Below are 24,576 nucleotides of genomic sequence, written 5' to 3'. Positions count from 1 at the left end.
CTTTGCCATTCAACTTTATGCCTTCTGTTCCCCACTCCCAGCCAATTCCATGCAGTATTCCTGTCCTTAATTTGATGACAATATTACACCAGAGGGCAAGTCCAGGGATAATCGATGGGCTCAGTTAACCAGTCAATCTGAGATTGCCTGATTGGACAGCACAGACTGGTGGAGAGCCGTTGGTTCCCAAACATAAAGTACTTGGAAAGGCAGTCCAAATCCAAGCTTGACATTATGGTAAAATTGTAAGGCATTATCGAATTCTACTTCTATAGTACTGAGTTTATATGGAGGCACCTACATTTAACATACAATAACCAATCTTTTTATCAACTTCTTTTATGAACATATCTTCTTATCAGATCCTTCTGAAAATGTTTACTTACAAAACGATATTATGTTAACAATTTTGCATAACATGTCTTCCACTTACACTTGGGTGATTCACCATTCATAAGTGGATGTCAATTATCAGCAAATAATATGGTCCTCCATATAAATTATGACAGAAAATTTTGGGTGCAGGAAGGCTTTTTTAGTCAGAGTCTGAACAACTCATAAATTTCAGATAAAATTTATATTAAATTTACATATCATTCATATGATAAAAAAATTGCTGATAGGGAATTTCAAATCCAAGCCTTATGAGTATTAAAAGTTTACCAATTCAACCAATGCTGATAGCAGTCCTCCATATTCATTGCTCACTTATTTGCTGCACCTTTCTTAATCAATTTTCAATGCTCTCTCAACCTTTCATAGCCTCCATTATTTAATGTCTCGTTTGGCCCTTTCCAAATGTTTACAAAGTTAAGGCTAGCGCAAAAAAAAAAAAGGAAAGCAGGAATGTAGTCAATTGCGTAAATCGAATGATTCTACTACTAATAGTAGAAAATAACAAATGCTACATGTGACAATGTTGGACTTTGCTTCTTGCAATACAGCTCTTTTGTCAGGCCATGTGATCTTTTATGCTTTTTATAGATCCTCTTATTGTTCCATTAGTTAAAATCATTCCAAGTCCTAATCATCTCTATTCTTTTCAAACCTACCCAATCCTAAATTAATTAATATTACTACATAACAAATCTTAAGGTTTGGGAACCTTATGTTTTAATTCTTATATTAATTATGGATGATGAAGGTAACCTAAGTGAAATTCAAAGTAAAATCCACCAACCCAATTGATCTATCATTCAAAATTTTGGGCCTTTCTATTATGAAAGAAAATGAAGGTTGAAGTTATTAACAAGTGGAAGTGTCTATGGGTATTATTGACTTTTTGAAAGATTTGCCCAAGATTTTCCTCAGTTTGAATAAGCCTAAAGATATTTTTTTAAAAATTTTAATATTAAGATTTTAATATTTTTAAATATATTTTAAAATTAAATAAAATATTTTTATTTCATCTTTACCTCTCATTTTCTTTTAAATTCTCTATTTTCTTTTTTTTTTTCTTCTTCCCTTGTTTCCAAAAATTTAAAAATTGTTTTTAACTTGCAATACGAAAACCGCATGTCCGTACGCGGAATCACTTTTTCCACGAATTTCCGGACAGATTCCCCTATTTACCACTCCACGTGTAATCAAGGGATTAAAATTTTAGTAATAATTAAATTTAAATTTAACAAAATAAAAAATTTATATTATATTTTCGTATAACATAAATCATAATATATCATTTTTATATAAAATATAATATAAATATATAAATTTTAATATTTTATATTATTAATCAAATTTATAAAAAAAATTCAACATTTTCAATTTAAAAAAAAAAAACACCGTACAGTTCCGGTAACGTACCCAAAAAGATCTATGAGTTAAAGACAACGACCGACATTGGGAGAGTATGTCTTAGTAACAGTTTTGTCAACTCCGGTCGTTTGTTTCTCCCTGCCTTTTTGAAGAACCGTTAACCCAAAGAACCAATTACTAAACGAATCTAAAAATATCTGCCGACTTGGTGGAAGAATATATTTTTTTTTGTGCTGCTTGAGCTTCTCTCTCAATCTTTCCAACTTTTCTGCAATGAAGAAGTAATACAAAGGCTAGGATTCCGTAACTGTGTTGTCTTTTGAAAGAGAAGAAGAAGAAAAAAATGGAGAGCTACTTGAACGAGAACTTTGGAGACGTGAAGCCGAAGAACTCGTCGGAAGAAGCTTTGCAAAGATGGAGGAAACTTTGTTGGATCGTGAAGAATCGTAAGCGAAGGTTTCGTTTTGTTGCTAATCTCTCCAAACGCTTTGAAGCTGAAGCTATTCGTCGCTCCAATCAGGTTTTATTATTTTCTTTTCTTTTTTTTTGGGGGGGAATTTTCTATCTAAAGAAGCTATAAGCATGGATGATTTTATATTATATTTATTTAATCTTTTTCGCTAAAATTAAATTAGTAATTCTCAATGAATTAATTAATAGATCGAATCTTTCAATTTGTTCGGATTGCTCATGTTGCCAGAGATGTAGAAGTTGAATCTAATTGGGTTTATATCGGCTGATCTATGCCCTGCATAGTCAACATTTTTCCAATTCTTAAAAGTCTTGTTCAGAGCTTGCCACTTTTGGATGTATGCATTTATTTGAAGTTTGGCTTTGTAAATCGTTGGCATTGTGATTTTCAGCAAGAATATGAGGTTTATATATCTGAATTCTGAAATTTTTTTTAATGGAAATTAGTACTGTCTAATTGGTGCAACGGTACATGAAAGCTAGATAATTTGTTTTATGGTCCTAAATTGTTACTATATTTGTTACTTTAAAGTATACTTGGAAGGCTTTCTTCCGATAGCATTGAAGCCTGCACTTGTTTGTGCATAATTTCTGTGCTGGGTTAGTCCCTTTGTCACGGGTCGAGATTTAAGTTTCAAATTTGTGCGATTTCGGGACCTGGGCATCCACTCATCCGATGTCTTGGATCAGACTAACCACCATGGTTCACACCCTTGTGAGGTATTGTCCGCTCTGGAACCCTGGCCTCAGGTTTTGTCCTACAAAAAGCGTCTCACAAGGAAGAGGTGATGTGAACTCTTTTATACACCAGTGACCTTCCTATTATGTTCGATGTGGGATTCAGGACTCTTTCTTAGGTCCGTGACAACCACCCTGCCTACTTCCCTAGAGGCACTTAGCGTGGATCGGGCATCCACTCATCCGGTGTCCCGGATCAACCTAATCATCACAGTTCACACCCTTGTGAGGTATTGTCCGCTCTGGTCCCCCTGACCTCACGATTTTATCTTACAAAAGGCACCTCACAAGGAAGAGGTGGTGTGAACCCTTTTATACCCCAGTGACCCTCCTATTATGTTTCATGTGAGATTCATGACTCTTCCTTAGGTCCTAGACACCTTTACCTCAGAAAATACAAATTTACGATATGAACTGGTTTCATGAAATACGATATCTACTTGAACTGCAATTGGTATGAATCGTGAATTCAATAGAACTTCATTTGACTTAAGAAACAATTTCCTTTTATATTCTTGATTTTGATCTTCATTGTTTTCCATTTTTTGCCATTTGTGTTATAGGAGAAATTTAGGGTTGCAGTTTTGGTCTCACAAGCTGCTCTTCAATTCATTCATGGTAAGAATCTCTTAGTCTACTACATGTGAAGGTTTGACGATCTGCTTAGTGTTGCCTTTATGTGTTGATTCTCCTAATCTGTCAACAGGTTTAAATTTGTCTAGTGAATATGATGCACCTGAAGAAGTTAAAGCAGCTGGTTTCCAGATTTGTGCTGATGAGTTGGGATCTATTGTAGAAGGCCATGATGTGAAGAAGTTGAGAATTCATGGTGGGGTTGAGAATATTGCAGCCAAGCTCTCTGCATCAATTGTTGACGGTATTCCTACTTTTGAGCATTTGATAAATGAAAGGAAACGCATTTATGGAATTAATAGATTTACTGAAACCCCTGCTCGAGGTTTCTGGGTTTTTGTGTGGGAAGCCCTTCAAGATACAACCCTCGTGATACTAGCCATATGTGCCCTTGTCTCTCTGGCTGTTGGGATTACTGTGGAAGGATGGCCAAAGGGTGCCTATGATGGTCTTGGAATTGTTTTGAGTATTCTTCTTGTTGTGTTTGTTACCGCCGCAAGTGATTACAGACAATCTTTGCAGTTCAGAGATTTAGACAAGGAGAAGAAAAAAATAATGGTTCAGGTTACCAGAGATGGCCTGAGACAGAAAATATCAATATTTGATCTACTTCCTGGTGATATTGTTCATCTTGCCATCGGAGACCAGGTCCCAGCTGATGGGCTCTTCATTTCGGGGTTTTCAGTTTTGATAAATGAATCCAGTTTGACTGGAGAGAGTGAACCAGTTAATGTAAATGTAGCAAACCCGTTTCTCCTTTCTGGAACCAAAGTGCAGGATGGATCATGCAAGATGCTTGTGACTACTGTTGGGATGAGGACCCAATGGGGTAAACTGATGGCCACTCTTAGTGAAGGTGGAGATGATGAGACCCCATTGCAGGTTAAGCTGAATGGAGTTGCAACAATTATTGGGAAAATAGGTTTGTTTTTTGCTGTTGTGACATTTTCTGTGCTGGTGCAAGGATTGTTTAGCCGCAAGATACAGGAAGGCACACAATGGATTTGGTCCGGAGATGATGCAATGGAAATGTTAGAATTTTTTGCTATTGCTGTTACAATTGTTGTTGTTGCTGTTCCTGAGGGACTGCCTTTGGCTGTGACATTAAGCCTTGCTTTTGCCATGAAGAAGATGATGAATGACAAGGCACTTGTCCGCCATCTGGCTGCTTGTGAGACAATGGGATCTTCTACAAGTATATGCAGCGATAAAACAGGTACACTGACTAGTAACCACATGACTGTTGTGAAAACATGCATTTGTGAGGAAATCAAGGAAGTGAGCAGCTCCAACAAGAGTAATAATTTTAGATCTGCAGTTCCTGAATCTGCTGTGAAAATTTTACTTCAGTCAATATTTAATAACACTGGGGGAGAAGTTGTTAATAACAAAGACAACAAAATTGAGATACTGGGAACACCAACAGAAACTGCCCTTTTAGAATTTGGGTTATTGCTTGGTGGGGATTTCCAAGCAGAACAACAAGCATCAAAAATTGTGAAAGTTGAGCCTTTCAATTCTGCAAAGAAGCGAATGGGTGTAGTTATAGAGTTTCCTGAAGGAGGTTTCCGAATTCACTATAAGGGTGCTTCTGAAATAATCTTAGCTGCATGTGATAAAGTAATAGGCTCAAATGGTGATGTTGTTCCCCTGGATGAACCAACCACCAATCATCTAAAAAATACAATCGAACAATTTGCTAGTGAAGCTCTTCGAACTCTATGCCTTGCTTACATGGATATGGGAACTGATTTTTCTGTTGACAGCCCCCTTCCCCTTAAAGGGTACACTTGTATAGGCATTGTTGGCATCAAAGATCCAGTACGCCCTGGTGTTAAGGAGTCTGTTGCAATATGTAAGTCAGCTGGTATTACTGTCCGAATGATCACTGGAGACAACATTAACACTGCCAAGGCTATTGCAAAGGAAATTGGAATTTTGACTGACAATGGTATAGCAATTGAAGGTCCAGAATTCCGGGAGAAATCTGAGGAGGAATTGTGTGAACTTATTCCAAAAATACAGGTGCTTTCCTTTTTTATTATTTTTTTGCACCATCAAGGGCTTATTTGGACACTGTAACCAATCTTGATGATGGTTTTTCTTCATAGCCACTGGATATTAGTTGAATTTAGTTTAGGTTTCATCCTTAAAAGTGATTACTTTGAAAAGTGCCATATGCTACCATGCAGCTTTTGAGAAAGTCCAGTCGTTAGGTTACCATGCGTACTTGGTAGTCATGACTAATTTTTTCTTAAACCCTAATATGAATCCTTGACCCCTGTGTTTCAAATCAAGTAACTATGTTTAGACTTTAGACTATAGAGATTAAAATACTACAGTTTGGCAAAAATTATATTATAATCCATATTTCTTCTTCAACACTTGAAAGTTTCTATTGAGGTGAACTGTAACATGTGTATGGTACTTGTACTTAGTGAAATAATCAACAGTGGTAGTATTTTGTGGCAGTAAGATTAGTCTCTTATCATATATAATGGTGTGCCAATAGATGAATTTGCCTTTCAGATGCTTCTCATAATAAAAAGGAACTGTTCACCAACTGTGTGAAAATCCTGCAGGTAATGGCTCGATCTTCACCTATGGATAAACATACTCTTGTGAAACACCTACGAACAACATTTGGAGAAGTGGTTGCTGTGACCGGGGATGGTACAAATGATGCTCCAGCACTTCATGAAGCTGATATTGGGCTTGCAATGGGCATTGCTGGGACTGAGGTATATCCTAAGTGCTGTTCTTTCACTTTTCTTTCAGGAAAGATATTAACTTCCAAAATATATCTTACTGGTGGCAACATTATAGAAATTGTAAATAAATATACTTTTTCTTGCTCAATTTTGTTAAGATGCAGCAAGTTTTGGCTTAATTTATGGTGTGAAATTCCTTGTGCTGCTTCTTTGCTCATTTATTTATAGAACTGCTTAGATTGGAATCATATAAATATCATTCATAATTTTACGTGCTCAATCTTTAGTTGCTTTGAAGGGTTTATGTTGCGAGATTGCCCATGAGAATGAGTAGGTTATTATTATTAATGTAGTTACTTTATCTTAATGGAGCAGGGTTGTTTTGATTTTGTCGGTTATGCTGCTGGTGAATCTAAATATTGTGGATTGCCCAATTTAATTCCTCTTTTTTTCTGGTCTGAGCGGCTACTGTATTTTTTTTTATTTAATCAAGCTCATTGTCATTGCCTACGGATAATCTGCTCATCCAGTACTCCCCACTTATTGTAGATTTTGTGTTGGTTGTCACTGTTCTGAAATCTTCTTATACTCCTTAAAAAGGCATGTCATATTCTTAAAACCCATATTTACAATTTGCAGGTGGCCAAAGAAAGTGCTGATGTCATAATCTTAGATGATAACTTTTCCACAATTGTGACTGTGGCTAAATGGGGACGTTCAGTTTACATAAATATCCAAAAATTTGTTCAGTTTCAGCTGACTGTCAACATAGTTGCCCTAATTGTCAACTTTTCTTCAGCCTGTTTGACTGGTAAGAGACCGCATTGTTGTCACTTTGATATGGATCACTTTGGCAATATTGTCTTTCCGCTACTGTTTTGGGCTTTGATATGATTCTCATTTCTCAGGAAATGCTCCGCTCACTGCTGTTCAACTTCTATGGGTCAACATGATCATGGATACTCTAGGGGCGCTTGCATTAGCTACAGAGCCTCCTAACAATGACTTGATGAAAAGATCACCAGTTGGTAGGAATGGAAACTTCATCAGTAATGTAATGTGGAGGAATATTTTAGGCCAGTCTGTATATCAGTTTGTGATTATGTGGTTCCTTCAGACAAAAGGAAAGGCAGCTTTTCATCTTGATGGCCCAGACTCTGAGTTGATATTAAACACACTTATATTCAACTCATTTGTCTTTTGCCAGGTAATTTCACCATTATTACAAATTTGGCTCTATTGATACTCTTCAAATAATTATAGATACTTGAATCTAATTGAACTATATATCCTTTTCTAGATCTAGTAGTGATCATGTAGAGAAGAATGTATTCCGGTTCTTAGTTCTTCTTTTGGTCGCCTATAAATACATATATTGATCACAAGAATAGCTACATAACTGAATGTTAGTGGATTGTTTTGATATAAAATTTTCTGTAGTCAATTTGTGTTCTTTACTTGACTACTTCTCTAATTATATATCTGCTTGGATTGCGTGACTGACGCCAATGGATGCCTTTTCTTCAGGTTTTCAATGAAATTAGCTCCAGAGAGATGGAAAGGATTAATGTTCTCAAAGGCATACTGAAGAACCATGTGTTTATGGCTGTTCTAAGTTGCACCATCATCTTCCAAATTGTAATTGTTGAGTTCCTTGGTACCTTTGCCAGTACTTATCCTCTCACTCTGCAGCAGTGGTTTGTCAGCGTCTGCCTTGGATTCCTTGGGATGCCAATCGCTGCCGCTTTAAAGTTGATTCCTGTAGGATCAAACTGAGATGAGGGCAATCTAGATAGGTGATTTCTGACTTGTTTAATCACTTCATCATACAGCAGTAGCATCATTGGATCTGATTGAAAATTTAACAAACAGTGAAGTTGAAAAGGCAGCCAATTTTTTTTAGGAAGGGCGCTTAGACTGCTGCAAGACATGTCAACCTTTTGGAAGCATGGAAAATCATATTCTTTCCCTTCGAATTTAACAGATTTGTACAGACCTAGTAATTTGGATTTTTTAATCAGAACCGTTTGAAATTTGAAAGGGTTTTTACCAAGTTTTCCAAAGGCATAACTCATGTCGTTCCAACTGTGGAATGAACAAATTGCACTATTGATACAAGGGTAACAATTTGCCTATCCGGTCCCCGGTCATTTTTAGGATTGATTTTTTTCGATTACATTATATTTGACTGAAAAAGATATTATGCATTTAAATTTTTTTAAATTCATAATTTTTAAATATCAATTTTAATGATATATCAATTGATTTAAGAAATAATGTTAGATTTACTTGTTTAGTTCAATTATAATTTATTAGTTGATTATTTAATGATGTAATGATTAATTAATGAATATAATACTTAATTATGAGTGTAAATTCAAAAAAAAAAATCTATATGTATTTGTAATTCATAAACCTAAGGAAATAATAACTCAATCTGAAAATTTAGAAAATTATAGTTATATAATTAATTAATTATAATTTAGCACTGTATAAAATTCATTTAAAACTTATATTTTTAAGCGATAAAATTTATATAATTTTTTATTGTGACTGCTTAATTATAAAATTATAATAAAAAATTATAAATAAAATTTTCCAAAATTTTGTATAAAAAAACAGAAAACAAATTAAATATTAGTAACTATTTTTATCATACAAGGTTTTGTTTTTATTATTATTATTTAATCGATTGTTTCGATTTATTTGGATAGACGGTAAAATTAATTTTTATAAAATTAAAAATAACGATGATGATAAAATTAATTATTATAATAATAAAATTTAATATTATAATAATAAAATTAAAATTAATAATGAAATATAAGTTTAGATAATAAATCAACGATGACATTGAGGTGGGAATAAAAAATTATCATCAAAAACTAATTTAAAATTATCTTAATAAAATATTTTTTATATATTTTAATATTACTTAAAACATTTAAAATCTAAAATTTTTTTAATTTTAATCAAAATATTAATATATATTGTTTATTTATTAATTTATTATATAATAATAGAACTTGTTTATTTATTAAATTATCATATAATACAAACTTTATTTATTATGTTAAATCAACAAAGTAATATCAAATTTTTAAAATAAAAAATCAAAATGAAAAAACAAAAAAAGAGTGAAGAAAATGAAAGTTAACGTATGAATATTTTTGTATATTCTTATAATTTTAAGGACAAAAAAAAAATTTGGACAAAGTTGGAAGGAAAGGAACGGTGGAAATGAAATATTTATGACTGGATCGATGAGATTCAATAAATAAGTGGAGCGAAATGCATCCACTGATATTACCCAATCAGCACATCGGCGATATGGGAGTAAAAAAAATTGTGAAAATCACACCTCAATTCCCCTCCAATGGAATCCAAAAGAGCCCTGACACACAGAAATACAACACCCTCTCAAATCTCGATATCGTGGTTATAAGACTTAAAAAATATATTTGCGAACGTAAATTTTAATTTCGTCATTCTCTTCTTTTTTTTTTTATTATATCGGCATTTATTTTCTTATAAACAAAAAAAAAAAAAAAAACCCTCTCAAATCTCGAACTTTAATGTAAAAAAATAATTGATTAAATTTAAATTAATATAATATTAAATTTAAATTTAAATTTAATTTAAAATTTAAGTTTTAAAATTTGATTTAAATTTATTAAAATTTATTTTTTAATTTAAATTTATTAAATTAAATTTAATTAATATGTAAAAATAAATTTAATTTTTATATTTGATAAAAATTTAAATATTTATATTTAAATTTGAATTCAAATTTTATATATTTTATTAATTAAAATAATTAAAATATAAAAAATTAATTAAATTCATAAATTATTTAAATTTGATATGATTAATAAATTAAATTATTTAAACTCAAATGTAACTCAATAATAATTATATTAAATTCAAATTTTATGTAATATATTATTTACATATTACTCCAAAACGACGCAACTTTCTTACTTTCCTTTCTGGCCACAGACACCACTTACTGCCTACTCTCCGAGAATCCAGCTAAAGCCAAACCAACTCACCTCCAAATCACGTGTCTCGTCCTAATTCCGTCTCCTTTCTCCCTACAGATGCCTCGTGTCCCACTTGGCGCCTCCACTCACATCCCCATCAGGTCAACTTTTTCCCAATAAACGGCATCCATCATCCCACGTCATGGGTCGCACAATTACTGGCTACACTTCGCTACACTTCGTCCGAATATTCTATACCACCCAATGGGAGAATCCCTTCACCTCCAATTCCCAAACCCAAAGTTAACCTCGAAGGCTTTTCTAAATTTTACACCCGATTCTTTAAAAAATTTTCTACTCCAAAACAAAATTATTTTTATATATAAAAATCATTGTAATGGCAGCATCGTCGTTCGATTCACTTTTGTTGTCGTCGTCGTTGTTGTTGTTGTGTTTGGTTTCTTTTTCGATTCAGTTTTGTTTTGCCGATCGTTTTTTAATTTCAAAGCCGTCTCATTCTCAGATTCGTAGTCAACCTTGTACCTGATTCTGACATAAAAACTAACGCAAAAGTCATAACCTACATGGGAAAACGTAAGAATCTTTTTTCCTGATTTCTTTTTATTTTTGGGTAATTTTTGCCTAGATTAATTTGATTAACTTTTTTTTTTTAGTTTTCTTTTTTAAGTTTCGTAATTATTTTATTATCTTTCCAGAATGATATGAATCATTGTTGGTAGCTTGGTCAAAGCGCGAATAAAGAATTCTCTGTTGATTTTAAATTTTTTAGGATTTTTTTAGCTGAATAAAGGGAATTATTTGAATTTGGCAGGTAAAACTCAGCGTAAGAATGCGGTGATGTTAGATAGTGATGATGATAATAGTAGTGTAAATTCATCGTCGACCTTGCGATCTGACGGAATGTTGGTTTCTTGTACTGAAGAAGTTGAGTATAATAAGGATACTTTACTTGATGAAGCTGTTGATGCTTTATTCGAAAAGAGGTTAGAATTAGTTATTTGCTTATTTAATAACTTTTTGGATGAATATATGATGCATTTGAATGGTTTTATTGTTTCCTGTGAAGGTAACAACATTTAGGTTAGTTGAAATTAGTTATTGCTAGGTTTTCTAGATTTGCAAAATTTTGAGAATAATTAGGCTTCAGAGTTGAATGTGGCTGAATTGGTGTTTTTCTGTTCTGTTGATGAAGGGGTTCTACACGAGAGAAGGCGTTGGCAGTGATTATCGATGCTTTCAATAGCAACTTGCCCCATCAATTTGTCGAGAAGAAGTAAGTGTCTGTTATTTGAAATCTTTCTATCTTGGTCTTAATTTATGTTGATCACAAGAATTGCCGAATGAATTAGGAGCGTGGTTACAGGTGTATCTGAAAATGTTTCTTATGATTCATAATATATGGTTGAATACTTGAATCTATGTTCTTCTGATGGTCATATTGTTATTTTGGGTTGATCTCCAGATTTGCTACATTACTCCATCGGTGTCTGAATTGTATCAAGAAGGGGTCCAGCAAAGAGATATCCTTAGCATCCCGTACAATTGGTTAGTCTTGAATGTTTAATGTTGATAACCTCAGCAAATGCTTATGGACACTTGCACAGAAAACATAAGACTTCAGTAGTCAAGCTGATAATTTCTTTTGGTAGGTTTGTTGGCATTAACTGTTGGTCCAGGAGATAATGCACAGGAAATATTGGAAGAATCAATCTCTCCTCTTTCGCTGGCTTTTAAATCTGGTTCTGAATCTTTTAAGACAGCTTCAGTATGAAGAAATTTAATAAGGATTGGAATTCATTCTCCCTCTAATATTTGTTAGCATTAAGATGCTTAACCTGTTTTTTTTTTTTTTTTTTCATGATCTGGTTTGTTGTTGTAGTTACTGGACTGTTTGGCTGTCATCACTTTTGTTGGGGGGAATGATCAAGATGAAACAGAAAAATCAATGCAAATTATGTGGCAATTGGTTCAGACTAAACTAGGTTCTAATGTAAGTATACATGCCTGATTTTCTCTAATTGAATAGCATCTAATAAATGTATTTGAGGTTCATGTATAAGTTATTGCTTGCAAGTTGTTAATTGAAAAACATGATGTATTAATGCATAGTTGTTTTGCTTTATTTGAGGATTAATTAGTTTTGTTTGACTTGTAGATAATCACTGTCAAACCTTCTGCTGCAGTAATAACAGCAGTTGTTTCTGCCTGGTCATTTCTTTTGACAACCATGGATGTTTGGAGACTCAGTCCCAAACTTTGGCTAGAGTGAGTGAACTCTCTGGATCATACTTTGTTTTTGTTTTTTTTTAATCTGATAATTTATTGTCTTTACAATCTCTTCATCCATATGTATCTCAGCTAAACAAATTGTTGGTATTTAAATCTTAGGAAAGCAGGTCAAATAACTATGTGTGGTTTGAATTATGCTCTTACAATATAGATAATACCTAACTACAAATTAAAAACACAGAGCTGGGCAACTTTAATGGGTAAAGAGACTGACTGGTCTTTGGAAATTATGCAGGTACATTACATATTTGTCTAGTTTGCTAGGTAAGGATGACCGATCCGTGCGGATTGCTGCTGGTGAGGCACTTGCACTAATTTTTGAGATGGGAAGCTTCGAGAAGTTTGCAGCTGAAGCTAGGAGTTTCAGTGATGGCTTGATTTCACAAGGAAATAAATCTAAAGAAGGATTCTCACATAAACTAGGATTGAAGGGAAAAATTTTGAATCAAGTCAGAGACCTCTCTGCAGAAGCTGGTGGTAAAGGTTCTGCCAAGAAAGATCTTAATAACCAGAGGAACTTGTTTAAGGATGTTTTGGAGTTCCTTGAGGTACTTGTATTATTTATCTTTTATTTCCAAGAATATATGGTTCTTGGGACTTCTCATGCTAACTGCAATTTACTTCGTGATATTAGTATGGTTATTCTCCCGAGACATCAATGAATATTGGTGGGAATTCACTACAGACATCAACATGGTCTCAGTTGATTCAGGTTACTTATCCTCTTCTAATTCCCCAATTTATGTTAGTTACATGCCATGAATTTTTATAATTGTGTTCTTAAATTTTAATCCAACAGTTGAACTTTTTGAAGCGCTTTCTTGGTGGAGGTTTCACAAAACACATGCTGGTTGGTGTTCTTTTAGAGAAGTTGACATCTGTTGATGCAAATTTCTTGCCTTTTTAATTTGCTTGTTGATTAGATAACAACTTTGTTTCTTTATGCAGGACAATGGGTTCCTTCAAGATGTTTTTGGGTTCACTCCAAAAAGAAGGAATCTTCTAGGCAGTGAACATATATCCAACAGTGAAAAAGTTGGTTCCGACTTTATTAACGTTTTTATCCTGATCACAATATTTCTATAACTGTGCTAACTTAACTGTTTATATGCGAGTTCTTTCTTTTATATTTTGATTGTAATGGTAAGATTTAAGCCTATGTTTCATTAAGCCATCATACCTGTTTATCACTTAAGCGAGTCCATTGTGAACTATAACATTTTTACAGTCCAATGCTCTGTTAATTATCATTTTTGTAGTTTCCTTCGCGGTTTTCAATAATTTTGATAGATGTTTTGACTTCACCAAGGGTATGAAATTAATACTGATTTTTGGCACAGAGAATGTACAAATCACCAAATTCAGCCCTCAACAAAGCAAGAACCCTGCTATTGAACAAGCAGCGGATGCTATCTGAGGTAAGTGTCTTCTATGCGAAGTTGATTTAATGTTTTACTATCAAATGCACTATTTAGTGAGCTGACTAGTTATGTTTGTTCCTCTTGTATTCAGGTTAGAAACATTGGGCAATTTGCTGTCAATGTAGGCGATGAATATTAGTAAACTTCTGCAGGGCAGGAACCGATAATTGTCTTGCTGCCTTTTTTTTTTTATTATTTATCATAAAGTCAATTTATTGAAATCCAAAACTCTACTACTGATAAACTAGGAACCATTTTGGTTATATAGGGGATTGCTATATATACAGATAAACTTAATTCTAGTTGTACTTGTGTAACGGTGATAGTAATCTCTGTGCTTATTTAAGGCATCAATGAGAAGTTTCTTCCACATGTTGATATCAATTACTTACCCATGGAGGGTTAAGACTTTGCCTGTGATCTGAATTTTTCGCACGTCTCAAGCAGCCAAAGTTCGACCTGCTGCCTGTGATCAGACCATGATTTATTGGTTCAAATAAAGGGTTTCTAACGGTCTGATAGGGGCAACTACTGTGAAATTTGAATCAACCTCCATGAGTGGATGGAATTGGAAAGGTAAACAAATAACTTATCCATGATGAAAGGGTGAACATAAGTGGAGATTTTCAACTAGCTACATAAAATGAAACTCTAAAGAAATGAACTTCACAAAAATTTGCAGCTTCCTGTGGAAAAGAATTCTTGAAACAAGAAAAGGTTTTGTATGGAATATGTCCCTTCGCTGCTCCCTCTGGGGACTCTGTCTTCTTCCACCTCATTTCCCTGCCCCTAGGATTCCTTTCATGTTCTCTCCCTCCAATTCAGAAACATCAAGCTGGTTAGTTATATACATTTTGCATCAAACCATAGTTTTGGATTATCTACGCCAACAATGCAAACTGAGCATAACTAAAGCAACAAAACAATGGCTACATTATTGCTGTGTATACTTAAAAGTATACTATCCAAGTTGCTGCAAAGTTCACTTCAAAGTTGGCAAGCAGCGTGCATCTGTAAGCATGTGCTGGGGGACTTTCAGCTGGAATAATATAGAAAATAGAAGAAACAGATGGGATAATCCATTATTAAAAAACAAGGATTACTCCTCGTGATTGAAAAATGGAATCAATTTCATTCAGGTTTCTCAACACTATATGTCAACAAATGTATATATAGCTTTTTCTTTTTCATTTTTTATCGATTAATTAGGTACTTTCAGTGTAGGGTAGCTCCTCCCCATGGTCATAGAAGTGTGGAGATCTTCTTATTGAGACTGACATCGATGCCATTGTAAGCAATAGGAGCATACATCCAAAGATCATCAGAGCTTAAAAGCTGCAATCACTCAAAAAGGACAGCATAGGAGTCACGATTTTTTCTTTTTTTTTATGAATATAAGAGTCCTGACTTAAACCAACCCTTCTCCTTGTTTGTTTTAATACGGTTTTATTTAATCCCATTTTTCCCAATTACCTTGATTTGGAGCTGCAAGAACTTCGCATAATGAACGGCCTCTTCAAGCATTGTGCTGATATCAACCTGTATTATCATCAATGAACATATGAGTTTCAAAACCTTATCTTTTTTGTGTCTTAAATATAAAGTAGCCATATAAATCTCATATATATGGAAGTGTATATTATATTGATCAATTACCTTTGTTCCATTGGGGACAAGGTTCTGTAAAATTCTCAATCTCTCATTAATCTTCTCTCTTCTTTTCTGCAATAATCAATCAAAAAAGATTTAGATTTATCGCGTTCTGACAATGAAATCCTCATAGTTAGGCTAGCTGGAAGGAAATTTCTTACCCTTGCATAGAGGCTCTGGGGATCAGTTGCTGAACCTCTACTGGCTCTCGTCTTTCCATTCAAGTTAAGAGCTTGAGAAGCTTTGGACCGCCCCATTATTGTCATGAGAAACAACATTGTCACCCTCTGAACTACAGGGTGTGCTAGAACTCTGTCCATCCGAAAGAACGTTACTCTCTCCTTCGTTGCCATTTAAATTGATCTTGCGGTTCTTTTTCGGGTACTGCACTTTCTTATAAACTTTTGATGCCTGCATTTCAAACCATGAATTAGAACTACTATAATAAGAATAAACCTAGTGGATTAATAGCTTAAATTCTTTTTCTCTTACATCTTTCGAAACCCGAGGTCTTTTCTTTGTGTTCTCAGATGAATTGCTATTGATTTTATCCCCTTCAGCATGCAATTCCAGCACATCACACTTCATCTTGAGTAGCAATTCATTGGCAAGAACAACATTAGCTGCTGGATGGCTAGCAGCATCCAATTTTCCTAAGCAGCCATTACCCAAATCTTCAATGACATTAACAGTGTCTTCCATTCTAATGTTTGGGAATGCCAAGGGAAAGGAGTCTGTAATTATATCCAAGGACATAGTGATATCATTTGTTACAGCAATTTGATTAGAACCAATAAGGGAGTAGGCTTCATGATTTGGAGGGGGAACAAAGACACTACCACTAGAATTGCTATTTTGACTACTTTCCTGAGACTTGTAGTGAAAATTAGAGTTAAAAGCATTGGAGAATATAACAAACTCTCATTGACCCCAGCAATGCTCATATTGGCTTTGAGGGTTAGGACAAAAATTCGACGGGTTTATGAAGTTCAATCCCTCGTCATCATGCTCCGGAGGAAACGAAAACTGATGAAGAATTTCCTGTGTGAAATCAAGCTCTTCATTGGAGAACATTCTGTTAAATAATTCCCACTCTCCATCAGGAAAAGCTGCAACCGACTTCATCCGATCTCTTGTAAAATTGAGAAGCCTGTGGAGAAAATAAGGAGGCTTTTGTTTCTCTATGCTGCTACTTGTTTATTGATTATTGAAGCTCTCAAAGGTGCTTGAGGTGAGCAAAAACCAGAGACATAGTTATACCACGAACCCCTAAAGAGAATGTTATCAAGGATTGATCTACATTTGTTTATTGAGTTCTTAATTCCAAATCGTCATTCTGTTACTAATCCAGGAGTCCACTGTGAGGGCCAAAACCAGGCAAATTACAATTCATACTGTGGCCAAGTTCAGGCATTGATAGATTAAATTAATAAAAAAGGGGTCATTAAAACACCTTGGACCTGATTAAAGTACAATTAAAGTGATTAAGGGTACAAGAAAAAGTCATTGAGAGGTGACTACCTGTGATAAATTAGTGATTAAACGGGTGAGGGAGTATGAGAGTGAAGCACACGTCAGGATTAGACCTACTCTTTTGAAATGTCAGAACGTGGGGAGTCTTTCCCTTGAATATAATAAGCATGAGGAATGTTAGCAGATTAAACAAAAAGTGCAGCAAAAGGACGGCCAGATCGTGGGAAATGAGTGTGACATTCTTTAAAAATGAACTTAAAAATCCCACCCGGAAACCGCCAAACTCGTTCCCTGTCCTAGATGGCAACTGGCAGGAACCTAACAGTTGTTGCTTTGCTTCAATCCTAATTTTAACTTGCTATGATCTATCAATATTATACATTGGCAAGACTTGGTACAAAGTCATCTCTTTAGAACTCAGTTTTAACAGTTCAAGTCCTATCCTCCCTACAAAAGAAACTCAGCAAAACAATCCCCAAACCGTTGCAAAGGGATATTCATATCCATCAAGCTTGCTAATATTCAAGCCCTGAAACCAGCAAAACTACTATTATTATTAGTTTTTAATTAAGCAGCAAGGTTCCTGAGCTTTTATGCCTAGCAAATTCATGAAAAATTATTTTCTCGTAACTTTTTAATAGATTCGAACTCAAACAACAACAAAGAAAGGATCATACTCTCTTTGTGACTTGAACCATCCGTTAGTTATATATTTTACATGGCAGATGTCATGAATTCTTTGCATAGTTTTACAAAACCAATCCCATTATCCTGAAAGAAAAGGAATAAAATCTATAGTGAGATTTCTTATATAATAGGCAAACTTTTGTAAACAATAATTCGATAGATATAAAGTAACTTCGTGAGAAATAAACAAACCAAGATTTCCTGAAAGCTGAAGCACAATACCCAGCTGTGATGGTAATCCAATAGATTACCTGAACATAGCCATAAACACACTTTGAAATTATTGTGTTTTGGCCGCTATGATTCCGCCGAAACCCTCGTTAGAAACTGACGTGTCAGACAGATAATTTTTGGTGTTTTTTTAAGAAATTTTTTTTCTTGTTTTAAAGGAAAGTTCGATAAGGTCTTCGGTGTTCTTTGGAACTTGCACCGGCCATTGCACGACCTTTCAAACAACGAAACCCTAACATGTCCAAAAATTTAAAAGGAACAAAATCAAGCAAGACTTAGCCGTGGTGGGATTTTTAACTTGTCAAAATCTGATTTTATTCTTCACTTGGAATTTAGAAATTAGCTGTTCCTCTCTTTCCACTGATTCCCCGAAAATTATCACCTTTTCATATTGGTTTTCAAAGTTTTTCTTTCTTTCTTTTTAGTTTTTGGGGATAAAAAATGACAAAGCAACAAGACAGCTCTCATCAAACTTCCAACGACCATATATTTTGGTTCCATCTTCATCCACCACTCAGAGGCTACTGACTGATCTTCATTCAACCACATTTCCACATTGAAAAAGAAAAATATATCATCCCTCAATTCTGTGGAGTATCGTAATCAATCACAAAATACTATTTATAAAATTAAGCACAAAAAAGGAAAATGTAGGCTGAAGAAAGTAAGTTAAAAGGAAATCATATAATCACAAGTTTAATTATGGATTAATCAAAGTTTAGAAATAGTACAATCTATTAATTACAGATCCTAAGAAAAACAACAAATTCTAATTAGTATTAATTTCTTATTATTGAGTGCTACAATATATATAAATAAGCAAGTTAACCGGCCTTCATTTGATAAAAAGATATGAATTCGAAATATAATTTAGTTAGGTCATGTTTGATGCATAAAATTATTGATAGGATAAGATGATAATTATTTTATATCATGTTTGATTTGTAATTAAAGAGAGGGATAGGGATTGTAAGGAGGATTAATATCCTCTTAATATAAGATTATTTAATCCTTCTCAAATAGAGAGAATTATTTTTAATTCATAAGATTAAATTTATATGTTTAATTGTATAATTAAAAGTTACATTGATTATTTAAATTATATAAACTTTTAGAAAAGATAATTTTGTCAAATAAATAAATTATCATATACTAATCCTTATATAAATCAAACATAAAATAAAGTGACATTATTTAATCTAATTTTATTTATAATATTATTTTATCTTATTTTATCTTATTATATCAAATATTTTCTTAATTCATATAATTACTCTTCAAAAATATTATTTAATATATTTGAGATTTAAATTTTAATACTTTACAATCTTCTTTATATAAAAAGAATGAAAGACATTATTTTCAAATTAGTCCTAACTAATATAAGTAAGAATTAATTAGTTGTAATTAATGTAGATTTAAGTATTTTATATATGTAAATATATACAAATATAATAAGAGGGTATCTGCCTCCAAACTAATGGAGTGTGAAAATTAATTAATATTATCTCTTTGTGAAAAGCCATGCTAACGTGGGTCGTCGTGGTTGGTAAAACTATGCTTTCTTCAACATAAAACTTCTATGCATGCTAGTCCCTGTCCACGCTTATATATATATATATATATATGATAAATTTAATTTTTATATATGTTCCATTAAAAGAAAAGTTTTTTTTTTTTTTTTCAGCTTAGTCTAAGCAATATTTTGGAATATTTTGGAAATTAATCCCAAGGGTTGAATAATGATTATTTCTGATCTTTATTCACCTACTTATTTCATTCTGCAACACAGGATTAAGAAAGTAACAAAATCGATAGTCAAGTAGTGGTGAATTCAGCTTGAAACCACGACATCGGCATTAAAAACAGATCTTTTCTATCACCAAACAAGACCTTTTGATGAAAGCCACTAGCTCTGGTGCTCATAATAATACAACGAAATCAACTATCCTTACAAGCAAGAATATCATCGATACGCCGACTTATCATAGTTCTTAGTTCAATCTAATGTGACCTTAACTACCAAAAGTAGCCCTTTTTATTCAACCAAGTAGTTTTGTTGGGCTTTTGGGCAAAGTTCTAGCTATATTGCAAACTCAAAAGGGCTGAGAAAGATGCTCTTCCACAAAACTTGTGAGATCAAGCAGAGCTTACAAGAACAAACAATGGTGTATCTCCTAACCGTTCCCGGCCCTGCAATATAAAGGAAGAAAAGAATAAAAAAGAAAGCAAACAGCAACGCATAAATGACAAAGAAGAGTATAATATACTTTGACCTTGACTCATAGCACAGGAATGAGAAACCAACATAACAAACAAGTCAGCAACTTCAAAGCTATACTAATTGATACATGGAAGAGAAGACAGCAAAAACTGAAATGAAGATACAGTTAGTAATCTTAGTTATTGGCTTACTGTCAATGCAGGCCTAAATTTCCATGTGGATTTAAGTCCATGCCTCTATGCTCTAGTTGACTTGATATTAATAATAATGATTACTCGAAATTTACTGTCATAACTTTTGCTAGTTATTTTTAAAAGAAAAGACATAGGTCCCATCATACAAGGCCCCATTGAACAAAAATGACAAAAACTAGTGAAAGAAATGCAATTAGAATAAGAGTAAGAAATCAAGCTCCTTAACACCCTGTATCACATATAAAAGAACAACAATAGTTGTAATAAAGATGACATTGGAATTATGTCTTTAAGAACTTATTGTCCACCCTAACATGTTTTGGGATAGGCTCAAAAAAGAAGAAAAAGAAGATAACATTTTGCAATATGAAACTAAAGCACGGATGAGATTCAGTATTTCACCTCGTATGGCACCAAAAAACTTGCCATCAGATCTTATGTAAGCAACAACTGGCAGACTTATCCTTTTACAATACTGTAACACTTTTTTTTTTTCTTTTTTGCCGTTCTAAAGCTGAAATACTATTCTAAATACTTATGGTTACCCCCTTGACATGCCTAACTACAAGCTGCCCCATAACACATTTATGGATACGTTAATAAGCTCAACCTGTAGTTTTATTCATCAAAATAGTTTCAAAATATAAATCTGTGTAAAGCTCAGCATTATCTCAGAGACCAATTAGGAAGGTAAAAGAAACAGAAGCTTATTAGCTTAGTGATTATTGACAGGCAGCAGGTAGCAGGTATCAGGTAGGTCTGAGATTAGGAACACATACCTTTAGCTCTGGTAATTCAATAACACAAGCACACTCCACAACATGCACTCCAACACGCTCTGCAAAAGACAGGCATTCATGTAAATAGCAATGCTCTAATAAGAAACCAGGAGCAAGAGGATGTTCCAACGCAAGGAAAAGACAATCATAAGGCACTTCCTTGTTCTACTCCCTAAAGTTATAGGCCCGTTTATAGTTGATCATGAAAGTGACTGTGACCAAGCAAAGCCATTCTCTAGAATATTATGGCACATAAAGGTGAAAATAAGAAAGATATTGACATTCATATTTAAATTGAACTACCAAGTAGCCTGATTGCAGCACACAGGGTTCCACCAGTGGCAACAAGATCATCTATTATCAAAGCACGTTCTCCTGCTTGCACGGCACCAACATGCATCTCAATTTTGTCTGTTCCATACTCCAAAGAATACTCCTCCGATATAACCTCACCTAATAAAGATCAAAACATTTAGCATTTAATACAAAGTTCATTGTCATAGTGCTGTGCTTGAATTTGTTGAAGAAATTGGCAATTTACCGAAATTGAACAGAATGCAATATTATCAACAATGAACCACATTAATATATTTGTAGAGTCATTCATTCACGAATCATATGATGACGACCAAAAAAAACTATAAAAGGAAAAATAGAAAGGCATTTTGAGAATGGCGAACTTATGGTAGAGCTGGAATAAATAAATAACAAATACGAATTATGATTCTATGATAGTCAAAAGCTTCAATGCTAATAACAACTTGAGGCAACAGAAGTGTACAATTCATTAGGAGATAAAATAAGAAGCAGAAGATGTACCAGGCAGCTTATTGGGTTTCCTCAGAGGAACAAACTTGGCCCCAATAGCTAATGCAATGGGTGGACCAAATATGAATCCCCTTGCTTCTATACCTGCATTATGCTATCAATATTACATCATCTACAAAAATCACAGACAAAATTACTACATATCCGAGAAAAAAAAAGACCAGACATTATTTTAGCAAAAGAAAAATGACACAACACCGAATTAATGAAATTTGATCTGTTGCCAGATGCACTGTAATGTCCTTCTCAGATTCTTGAACTTATTGCTTGGTAACCGACCGATCAAGTGATTTTCACGTGTTCAAAACGGATTGATACTATGTATTGAGACAAGGAATTACCTGCAACAACAGAGATATCTTTCTCTCTGTACCTCTCAACAAACAAATCAATAGTATCACGAAATGCTTTGGTATCAAGAAGCAAAGTAGTTATGTCTTGAAATAAAATCCCTGACCAAAAGGAAGAACAACTCAAAAGAATTAATAAATTCAAAGAAAAAAAAAAGAAGTAAAGAAGCCAAAGGCAAAGAAGAGTAAAGGGTAATTTCCTTTACCTGGTTTAGGGAAGTTTGGGATGACACGAATCACAGAAGAAATTTTGGAAATCCGAGGGTCTTGTTCATCTTGAGACGCCATTTTTGTTTGATTTGTCACTGAGTCAGTCGCTGCTCAAACTCAAACACGGGACACACCCAATCAGATGCTTTGGATTTTGTTTTGCCAGAACAGAAAAAGAGACCAGCATGCGTGACAGAGAAAGGCTGCCCAGTTGACGCTCAGACCAACCAAGAGAAAACCCAAAAAAGTAATCAATTATAATCTATTTATGTTTATTTGACCAGATTGCCCCTGTCCTAAATATCTTCCTCCTACGCCATTTTTACGTTAATAGCCTTTTAACCGACACTCTTGTAATACTGTGTTTTTTGGTTGGGGAGAGTCGATGAAAAAACAAACACATTACCAGAGCAGAGCAGGGGAGTGGGGCTACGTTGGTAATTATGCAAGCGAAGTACTGGTGGCTGGAAGGAAGTGGAAGGGCAGATCCAGCGGCAGTTTCGTATGGGGAACACGGCGTTGACAGGCGGAGTAGGCGGTGTGGACAATTCAGCAGTGATTGGATTTGGAGAAGAGAAAATTAAAGCTCTTCGCATCGTTTTGCGCCAGCGATGACTATATCGTAAAACAACAAAAGAAACAGAAAAAACTAAAAAAACGAAACAAAAGCAGACTCAAGCTAGAAGAAATTAAAAGACCACGAGTTTCAAATGTTAAAAACTTTGACATGGAACATACGTGCCAATTTTTGGAAGTTGTTGAGGGTAATTTGGTCAATACGAGAATATTGATGTCAGAAAACGCCCACCAAGCCAGATCAACTGTAAAACTTGAACAAACTGAACTTAGTTCATGTTATATCTACTTTGTTTAATAATTAAGATAGGAAAAGTATATATTTAATAAATAAAATTATTTGGACCCTAAAATTTAAGAAGATTCATTTAATTTTTAAATTCTGCAACCTAACTGGTAAGATGATATATATTCTTAGAATATATTAATATAATTAATTAAAAATATATATTGATATTTTAATATTATTTATGAAATTAAAAATCTAAAATTTTATCAATCCATGACAAAATTAAATACTATTCTGTAGTTAGTTTTTTTGTTTAGGCCTGTAGGCCCGCAAAGCTGACCGGTTCTTTTAGATGGGCTTGTCTGTGGTCTGTATTAGCAAGAGATACTTAGACCAAACCAATTTTTGGGGTTGGCTTTTCCAATGAGGCTTGGCAGAGTGAGTTGTTACTCCTAAAATGATACAGGCTTTTTCTTTTCTTTAATTCTAGGCTTACGTAATTATCAAAGCTTAATACTTGCGAGTTGCAGCTAGCCGAATTTGTTTTTCACGGGCTATATATATCTGGGTACTCTCAGTCCTGTTAACTCAAAACGTGGCCAAGACTTTATCTGATGTAGGTGGGTGTCTGAACTTAGACCAGATCTAGTTATAGTCCAACGTGGCAATGTTCCAGCCGAACAAGTTGCGTGAAAAATGACTTCAACAACGTCCAAATCTTCTTACGTAATTGCTCTATCTAAAATATTTTCCAGTCAAAACACTTGCCCTTGCAAAAGAGTGTGACAGTTTATGCCTTCTTCCATTGAACATTGCTAAAAGCCTTAAGCATCTGATGCTTCAAGGCCTTGATTCGTATTATCCCAGACTGTAAAAAGTATGTGACAAGTTCAATGACTCATCACTGACTGCTTTGGATAAATCTAAAACGAGAAACCCATGTTTGCACCCACATTAATTTCATACGTGGTTTGTAACTGAAGTAAAAAGATTAAAATATTTGATTAGGTAAGCGATGACTTAAGGGCGGCCTCGCCTGCCGCCGCTGCTCTCTGATGCCCGCATATATGTAATTTCTCATGCTTATCCTGCTTTGGTTTTCATCTTGGACTAAATAATT

At 34.0% G+C, this 24,576-nt stretch overlaps 4 protein-coding genes across 8 annotated transcripts; 2 read left to right on the top strand and 2 right to left on the bottom strand.

The window, feature by feature from the left end:
• Positions 1-2,079: 2,079 nt before the first annotated feature.
• Positions 2,080-8,374, top strand: LOC111276994 (calcium-transporting ATPase 1-like). Of its 3 annotated transcripts, none has more exons than XM_022863098.2 (7): positions 2,080-2,278; positions 3,531-3,585; positions 3,674-5,625; positions 6,183-6,341; positions 6,951-7,122; positions 7,220-7,518; positions 7,839-8,374. In XM_022863098.2, the coding sequence occupies exons 1-7, from the start codon at positions 2,102-2,104 to the stop codon at positions 8,085-8,087; spliced, it is 3,063 nt and encodes a 1,020-aa protein (XP_022718833.1). In that variant the 5' UTR covers positions 2,080-2,101; the 3' UTR covers positions 8,088-8,374. The 3 variants fall into 3 exon arrangements, with proteins under 3 accessions (XP_022718833.1, XP_089614318.1, XP_022718917.1); XM_022863182.2 differs by having other exon boundaries at positions 2,265-3,421; XM_089758192.1 differs by lacking the exons at positions 6,951-7,122; positions 7,220-7,518; positions 7,839-8,374 and adding an exon at positions 6,687-6,938.
• Positions 8,375-10,423: 2,049 nt separating this feature from the next.
• On the top strand, positions 10,424-14,409 carry LOC111276944 (uncharacterized). 2 transcript variants are annotated; one of them, XR_016340818.1, is made up of 13 exons: positions 10,424-10,888; positions 11,127-11,298; positions 11,508-11,588; positions 11,778-11,860; positions 11,965-12,080; positions 12,195-12,305; positions 12,471-12,580; positions 12,840-13,152; positions 13,239-13,316; positions 13,404-13,454; positions 13,553-13,747; positions 13,945-14,022; positions 14,117-14,246. XR_016340818.1 is itself a non-coding variant. In XM_022862964.2 (13 exons), the coding sequence occupies exons 1-13, from the start codon at positions 10,879-10,881 to the stop codon at positions 14,162-14,164; spliced, it is 1,338 nt and encodes a 445-aa protein (XP_022718699.2). In that variant the 5' UTR covers positions 10,424-10,878; the 3' UTR covers positions 14,165-14,409. The 2 variants fall into 2 exon arrangements, 1 of the variants encoding a protein (XP_022718699.2); XM_022862964.2 differs by having other exon boundaries at positions 13,553-13,639; positions 14,117-14,409.
• Positions 14,410-14,503: 94 nt separating this feature from the next.
• Positions 14,504-17,582, bottom strand: LOC111299592 (transcription factor bHLH84-like). Its single transcript, XM_089758193.1, has 5 exons — positions 16,168-17,582; positions 15,837-16,086; positions 15,682-15,747; positions 15,499-15,564; positions 14,504-15,360 (listed from the first exon to the last, which is right to left on the bottom strand). Exons 2-5 carry the CDS (start codon positions 16,026-16,028, stop codon positions 15,268-15,270), a joined length of 417 nt encoding a protein of 138 aa, XP_089614319.1. The 5' UTR covers positions 16,029-16,086; positions 16,168-17,582; the 3' UTR covers positions 14,504-15,267.
• Positions 17,583-19,899: 2,317 nt separating this feature from the next.
• On the bottom strand, positions 19,900-23,471 carry LOC111276876 (adenine phosphoribosyltransferase 1-like). 2 transcript variants are annotated; one of them, XM_022862851.2, is made up of 8 exons: positions 23,390-23,471; positions 23,058-23,266; positions 22,648-22,758; positions 22,433-22,543; positions 22,083-22,175; positions 21,567-21,716; positions 21,264-21,322; positions 19,900-20,259 (listed from the first exon to the last, which is right to left on the bottom strand). In XM_022862851.2, exons 2-8 carry the CDS (start codon positions 23,245-23,247, stop codon positions 20,206-20,208), a joined length of 768 nt encoding a protein of 255 aa, XP_022718586.2. In that variant the 5' UTR covers positions 23,248-23,266; positions 23,390-23,471; the 3' UTR covers positions 19,900-20,205. The 2 variants fall into 2 exon arrangements, with proteins under 2 accessions (XP_022718586.2, XP_089614317.1); XM_089758191.1 differs by lacking the exons at positions 22,083-22,175; positions 23,390-23,471 and having other exon boundaries at positions 19,961-20,259; positions 23,058-23,324.
• Between the last annotated feature and the right edge of the window lie 1,105 nt (positions 23,472-24,576).

The sequence above is a fragment of the Durio zibethinus genome, chromosome 3, assembly GCF_047325235.1.
Source record: "Durio zibethinus cultivar Kanyao isolate XHJ-2024 chromosome 3, ASM4732523v1, whole genome shotgun sequence".
NCBI classification, from domain to species: domain Eukaryota; kingdom Viridiplantae; phylum Streptophyta; class Magnoliopsida; order Malvales; family Malvaceae; genus Durio; species Durio zibethinus.
This window is presented reverse-complemented; position numbering and strand designations above follow the sequence as displayed.